Source organism: Cyclopterus lumpus, chromosome 15 (genome assembly GCF_009769545.1).
Source record: "Cyclopterus lumpus isolate fCycLum1 chromosome 15, fCycLum1.pri, whole genome shotgun sequence".
NCBI lineage: Eukaryota > Metazoa > Chordata > Actinopteri > Perciformes > Cyclopteridae > Cyclopterus > Cyclopterus lumpus.
In genome coordinates, this window is record NC_046980.1 from 23847354 (window position 1) to 23854895 (window position 7542).

General features: G+C 45.0%; 1 protein-coding gene across 1 annotated transcript; it reads right to left on the reverse strand.

Annotated features, from left to right (window-relative positions):
* Positions 1–1295: 1295 nt before the first annotated feature.
* Positions 1296–7278, reverse strand: polr1c (RNA polymerase I and III subunit C). The gene is made up of 9 exons (XM_034552856.1): positions 7172–7278; positions 6127–6198; positions 5251–5358; positions 4984–5116; positions 3924–4055; positions 3662–3814; positions 2464–2613; positions 2107–2223; positions 1296–1594 (listed from the first exon to the last, which is right to left on the reverse strand). Exons 1-9 carry the CDS (start codon positions 7241–7243, stop codon positions 1476–1478), a joined length of 1056 nt encoding a protein of 351 aa, XP_034408747.1. The 5' UTR covers positions 7244–7278; the 3' UTR covers positions 1296–1475.
* Positions 7279–7542: the final 264 nt, after the last annotated feature.

A 7542-nucleotide genomic window follows, 5' to 3' on the forward strand; every position in this document is an offset into this window, starting at 1 on the left:
TGAGCTCCTATGGAGGCTCCTATGGAGGCTCAGCTGGCTTTGATAGCGGCCGTCAGCTCGTCTTCACTAAACCACAGGTTGTCTTTGGGTTCAGGGCGACAAGTTCTCTGGCCCCATCAAGCACAGCGGTACCGTGGTCGTGAAACCAGGTACTGGTACCGTTGGCAGTGTGCCAGGTCCTGCTGGAAAATGACATCAGCATCTCCATCAAGCTGGTAAGCATGAAGTGCTCCAAGATGTCCTGGTAGACGGCTGCGCTGGCTTTGGACTTGAGGGAACCCAGTGGACCAACACCAGCAGAGGAGATGGCTCCCCAAAGCATCACGGACTGGAAACCTCACCCTGGACCTCAAGCCACTTGGATTGTGTGCCTCTCCACTCTCTTGATTTCCAAATGAAATGCAGAATGTACTTTCATCTGTAAAGAGGGCTTTGGACCACGGAGCAACAGTCCGGTCCTGTTGTGGTCTCTGGTTCAGGAGGGCCTGGACACCAGGAATGTGGTGGCTCTTGAAGCTCTGACTCCGGCTGCTGTCCACTCCTGGTGGATCTCCCCCAGGTTCTTGAATGGCTTTGCTTCACAAGCCTCACGAGGATGTGGTTATCCCTGTTGCTACCACTCAACTCTCCATTCATATGCTTGGATACAGCACTCTGTGAGCAGCTTCTTCAGGTATGACCTGCTGTGGATGACCCTCCTTGTGGACCAGGTCAGAGGTCTTGATGATGGAGGAGCCTACTGAACCAGACTGAGACCATTTCAAGGCTCAGGAAACCTTTGCAGGTGTTTTCAGTTCATTAGCCGATTACAATACTGAACTTATTCACAATACTCTAAGTTACTGAATTTGGGGTTTTCATTCGCTGTAAACCATAATCATCCACATTAAAAGAATAAACACTTGACATGCATCACCCAGTGTGTACTGAATCTATAATGTGAGTTACTGAAATGTAAATATACTTTTAAGAAGGCTTTGAACCGTGAATAATTTACATTTTCATGGCACAACATGTTACAGATCAAAATGTCGTGTCTGGTCAAATCCTTCAATGGTGGTTGACGTGGGCCGTCGTGCACGTAGTGGGACATTTTACAGAAGGAACAAACTTAATTAGAACATCGTCTGGTATATCTGAGAGGAGTCATGTTGGAAACCAGAGCGCTGAGATCACATCTAGTTATGATAATGAGTCTTTATATAATACTATATATATATACTGATCATCCAGTAATACATTAATCATAATAATAATGCTTTAATGGTCAGAAATCCATACAGAAACCTCCAGTGTTCATGTTTATTTGATTCAGCATGTTTATTTGAGGAATCAAGAGGGGTTCACAAAATACTGGAGCCGTATATTTACATACTTACAAGAAAGACCACGACAAAGTCGGCTTTTTATCAATACAGCCACGAGGAGCACGTCCCGACACACGCGCTCCAGCGTGGTGGTTCTGAGTCATTACTTCACTCCAGCTCAGGAGAGTCCAGCTCACTGAGAAACCTCTGGCACTTGACCATGAGGACTTTGATGGCCTCAGTGACCAGAACATCTGGAGGCAGGATGCCAGTCGACTCCACGGTAACTGGAGGAGAGGAAGAACCACATTAAGACTGCAGGGACGCTCCCAAGAGTCACATGACAACATTAATATATATATATATATATATATAACAATAATAATACAGCTGAGAAGGCCCTGTAGCCCCAGGTCCGGCGCTTGGTCCTGGTGGTCTTAAGAGTGATTGCTCTGGCAGACCTGAGGCAGCAGGTTGGGAGGGGGAGGAGGTCTGAAAGGTAGGGAGGGGCCAGGTTGTTTAGGACTGTGTAGGTGGTGAGTAGTATTTTAAAGTCTATCCTGAATTTGACCAGGAGCCGATGTGTATATACAGTATACACACACATTAATTAAAAACGGTCCTGTGTCAAGTGAAGGTTCTCTGACCAATCAGTGGTCTGCAGTGTTTAACTCCTCCTCCTTTTAGTGGCCGCTTGATTGGAATCTCTATTAAATACATAACCAATAAGGTTTTGAGAACGTTGATTCTGACACTAGACCCTGTGAGCTCTATGGTGGCTGGGTGAGGGTGAACTTACAGATGAAATGGTCTCGAAGTCTCCCGAGCTTCACCACGTTCTTCAGGTCGTCGTGTCGGAGGAACTCCCTGCTGCATGTATCCAAGCGACTGTTCACTACTTTGGCCACCTTTCTCCCTGAGAAGGTTACATTCACAGTTAAGGGACTCACAGCAGACTGAACACAGAATAATAATGTGGAATTCTAACTGGAAGGTTATACTATTTTGTCTGTTTAAAAGCTCAGATAAAAGAAAACATGTGGAAATGTGCCGCATGCTTGCAGAGTAACAGATGTATAGTATTACGTTGTTTCTTCATGCCCTCTGAAGAGCAGGTTGTTATTTGATTTCAGATTTGTGAGCTTAGCTTTCTTACCATCAACGTCTTGTATGTCTATCACTCCTCGGGAGAAGCAGCGTTTTAGGCGCTCCGCCATCTCACCCTCCACCGGCTCCAGCAGGGTGATCTCTGGGAGGAGGCGGTAGCTGGCTGTGGCCACTGGAGAGAACTTAGCATGGTCCTGACCTGAAGAGAGGTCACGCTTCAGTGTCCGGCAGCAGAAAATACGGACTGGAAAATGTAAGAGTGCAACCTGGTAGAAGTCTATGCTTCATGTGTTAAAGCTGCATTCTCTCTCCTGACCACCAGGGGGCGGCGACTCTGGTTGTATAGAAGTCTATGCTTCATGTGTTAAAGCTGCATTCTCTCTCCTGACCACCAGGGGGCGACTCCTCTGGTTGTATAGAAGTCTATGCTTCATGTGTTAAAGCTGCATTCTCTCTACTGACCACCAGGGGGCGACTCCTCTGGTTGTATAGAAGTCTATGCGTCATGTGTTAAAGCTGCATTCTCTCTCCTGACCACCAGGGGGCGACTCCTCTGGTTGTATAGAAGTCTATGCTTCATGTGTTAAAGCTGTATTCTCTCTCCTGACCACCAGGGGGCGACTCCTCTGGTTGTATAGAAGTCTATGCTTCATGTGTTAAAGCTGCATTCTCTCTACTGACCACCAGGGGGCGACTCCTCTGGTTGTATAGAAGTCTATGCGTCATGTGTTAAAGCTGCATTCTCTCTCCTGACCACCAGGGGGCGACTCCTCTGGTGGTATAGAAGTCTATGCTTCATGTGTTAAAGCTGCATTCTCTCTCCTGACCACCAGGGGGCGACTCCTCTGGTTGTATAGAAGTCTATGCTTCACGTGTTAAAGCTGCATTCTCTCTCCTGACCACCAGGGGGCGACTCCTCTGGTTGTATAGAAGTCTATGCTTCACGTGTTAAAGCTGCATTCTCTCTCCTGACCACCAGGGGGCGACTCCTTTCGACCAATGAGAACCTCGGGGGAGGTTATTATTGTTTCTTCGTTAGTCAACCAAGAAACAATAATGGATGGACTGTTTTATAATTGTGTCAAATCACTGTCTTTGATTAAAAAAATAGCGCAATGTGTTATATCAAATTAATTGATATTAATAACTAATCTTTGTATTCATCCACCATATGATTAGACACTCTGATGACTGCATGTGCTTAAATGGTAACATTCCTTTGCCAGATCTTCCATCCAGACTCTCACCAAGTCCTTTGACACAGTGCATCACGATGTCCAGCTCGTGGCCCGGTCGCAGCTGAGCGATCAGGATGTCGTCGTGCACCGGTCCGATGACGGAGTCGGCAAAGACGTCGGCCTGGTTCCCGATGGGGACCCACTTGATGTCGCTGGAATAAACTGAGACAAGACAGCACGGGGAGATCAGGAGTGTCCATTCCTGTCTGTGGTTCTGTGTCTGTAAACATCACCAGCACGTCCTCATTCCCTTGTGCCTCCTGAAACCTACCCATGTGGTTCAGATACAGCTCTCGAGGGTCAGCGGAGTCTTTGCTGGCTCTGGGGTTCCTGCTGCATTTAATCTTCAGCTGCAGTTGAATTGTGTCTATTTCTGAACCTTCCTCCTCTGCAGACTCGTCACCTGGAATAAACAAACCATAACTAGGGTGTGAAACTCTGCTCTGAAGACCATTCAGTACGCATCTCGATATCTGGCCTATGGACCGATGTGAGAACGTTTGATTTTCTACTTTGATCCGATCCACCATATATATTCTAAAGCAATATAGCTCCCTGCAGCTCATAAGTCGTGGTTGTTATTTAATGATAACAGCTTTTCAACTGTTGTTTGCCATATATCTGTAAAGGAACAGTGTTTGAGATGTAGTGCCACCTAGTGGGGAGTTTCAGATTGCAACCAGCTCCCAGTCCATGGAGAGAACTAGTTTCCTTCAGGTAGAGAGTATCTTTAGGATTGTATTACTACAAGAAGCTACTATAGCAATACTCTTCTCCATGACTAAATACTTAATTTTAAACACATATATAGAATTAAAAATAAAACTAAATCAGAACTGGATTAGGAGTTATTTATAATTTAAATATTTAGAAAACCATATTCTGCAGGAAGAACAATCATGAGGACCTTCTGATGAGCACAAAGCATGGAGTCAAAGTCAATGTTAAGACTGCCATGGTATTATGAAGTACTCATATTGGTACTCGGTATAGGAAAGTACCCAAATGTAAGTTATTGTACACGTACGTGATCTGAGACCGAGTGGCATCGGTGCGTCCCTCATCATAAACTCAACTACTCCAGTATTTGGAGCTGTTGTCCATTCGGTTGTCAAGTTGGAGCTACGGGTCGTCAACCGAAATCTAAATAAAATGGGTTTCTGTATTATGGAATACACACTTAAACACAATCTTTCTGGTCTTTATACCTTCAGTTACTCTCCAATGTTGAAAAGACTGCACAAGTCATAAGAGGAGATTCTGATTGGATACAGGATGATGATGACGATCCAACCCAGAAGCCCCTCGTGTGGCTTTAAGGGGGTGTTTACCTGGGCTCCGGTACTCAAACAGACGGGGGTCAGCTTTGATGGGGACCAGGCCTAATCTCTGGGCCAGGACTTCATCCTGGACGATGGACGTGTTGTTATAGATGAACACCTTCTCTATGGCCATGGTCGGCACCTACAACCAAGAATAATGCAACTTGCATTAATTAAAATGTCCACTTTCTCTTAGAAACTGCAACAAAATGTACAATCTGTGAACATTAGGACTAGAAACGAGTCGACCTGAAGGGTCTTGTGGGGTCCACATACCTCAGCTAGTAAGATCCTTCTGAAGGCATTGGCGATGGCTGCGTCGATCCCCACCATGTCGAACTCCATGCTGCTCTCATTCAGATGCACCAGGTCAACTCTGAAGTTCTGCAACAGAGAGGACATCGGCATTAGACAGACAGACAGACAGACAGACAGGCAGGCAGACAGACAGACAGACAGACACAGAGACAGACAGACAGACAGACAGACAGAGACACAGACAGGCAGACAGACAGACAGACAGACACAGACAGACACACAGACACACAGACACACAGAGACAGACACACAGACAGACAGAGACACAGACAGACAGACAGAGACACACAGACAGAGACAGACAGAGACAGACAGACAGACAGACAGAGACATACAGAGACACACAGACAGAGACACACAGACACAGACAGAGACACACAGACAGACAGACAGAGACAGACAGACAGAGACACAGACAGACAGACAGAGACAGACAGAGACACACAGACACAGACAGACAGAGACACACAGACACAGACAGAGACACACAGACAGACACACAGACACAGACAGACAGACAGAGACATACAGAGACTGACAGAGACAGACAGACACACAGAGACAGACAGACAGACAGAGACAGACAGACAGACACCTTCATTAGTTCTTTCCAGACATAAAACATATCATGTTTCAGTGTGACCATCCTAATCTTCTCATGTTCTTCTTAGCTTCTCATTTCTTATGTGCGAACATAATTTTAGAGATGTACATTTACAGTCTCTACGCATGTTAAGTGATATGGATGTAAAGTGCTTTCTAACCCGTGACTTGTGTCGGCCCTTAGGACAGGAGCCCAGATATTAGGCTTTGATTCATATAACAAAAATTTACCTTTTGAAATTTCCGCATGTCCCAGGTGTCATCGTAGCCGGGGTAGTTTCCAGGATAATCTGACGTGTGGACCTAAAAGCAACAGATAAGCATCCAATCAATGAGCAGAAGGTTCTCAAAGGGAACATTTATGCATTGGTGTCATAACCGTCACACCTCGAGTCAATGGTAAGTTTTATGGTGGGGGGTCTGGGGGGGATATGTATTATGCACCAATGGAAATGTCTTTATTTATGTTAAGTAAAACTTCAAAAGAAAATGCAGGTGCTTCAAAATATAACTGACCATATTACAGGCACCTGTTCACCTCAATGACACATGACATCATGTTACACATGTATGACTTTAATAATCCGTGTGTGTGTCAGAAAGACTCTACTCACGTTGAACATGTTCTAATAATTTAAAACGTATAACACCAAGTTATGTTCCGACAAGTCAGAATGTTTTGAGTAAAAAGTAATATGACGACAGTAAACTAAATACTTTAAAATTCAGTTAAACTGGTGAAATAGTGACATGAAGATGCGTTCAGGTTCACAGTATTTACTGGTGAAATAGTGACATGGAGATGCGTTCATGTTCACAGTATTTACTGGTGAAATAGTGACATGGAGATGCGTCCAGGTTCACAGTATTTACTGGTGAAATAGTGACATGAAGATGCGTTCAGGTTCACAGTATTTACTGGTGAAATAGTGACATGAAGATGCGTTCAGGTTCACAGTATTTACTGGTGAAATAGTGACATGAAGATGCGTTCAGGTTCACAGTATTTACTGGTGAAATAGTGACATGAAGATGCGTTCAGGTTCACAGTATTTACTGGTGAAATAGTGACATGAAGATGCGTTCAGGTTCACAGTATTTACTGGTGAAATAGTGACATGAAGAGACATAATCTTGCCCATCAAACACGTTCGAGCGCGCGACAGTAACGGTCAGTGTGCAGCTCTCGTGAGGTGACCGTGAGCAGCTCAGAGGACCCTGAACGCAGCAACTAGCGCGTTATGTTGTCATAAAGCATTAATAAAACCGGACTTACATTCTTTATGTCATATTCCCCCAGTATTACTCGAGTCCGAATTTCTTCCACGTTGCTCATGGTCGCCGCCATTTTCCTAAGACTCCGTTTAGCTCCGCCCACATTTCCGCTCCATGTTTTAATGGTTCACATGTGGTCACGTGGTACATTACTGCCACCAATCGGTATGGAGTGTAATAATCCATAACACGCTTATTGTGTTTTCCTCCTTTAAATAATGTGATCTTTAGTCCTGTATAGTATTGATCTCCCTCTCTCTCTCTCTCTCTCTCTCTCTCTCTCTCTCTCTCTCTCTCTCTCTCTCTCTCTCTCTCTCTCTCTCTCTTTTTAAAGAAAGAGAGAGAGGAGCTGGTGCTCTCTGAGTCAGAGGT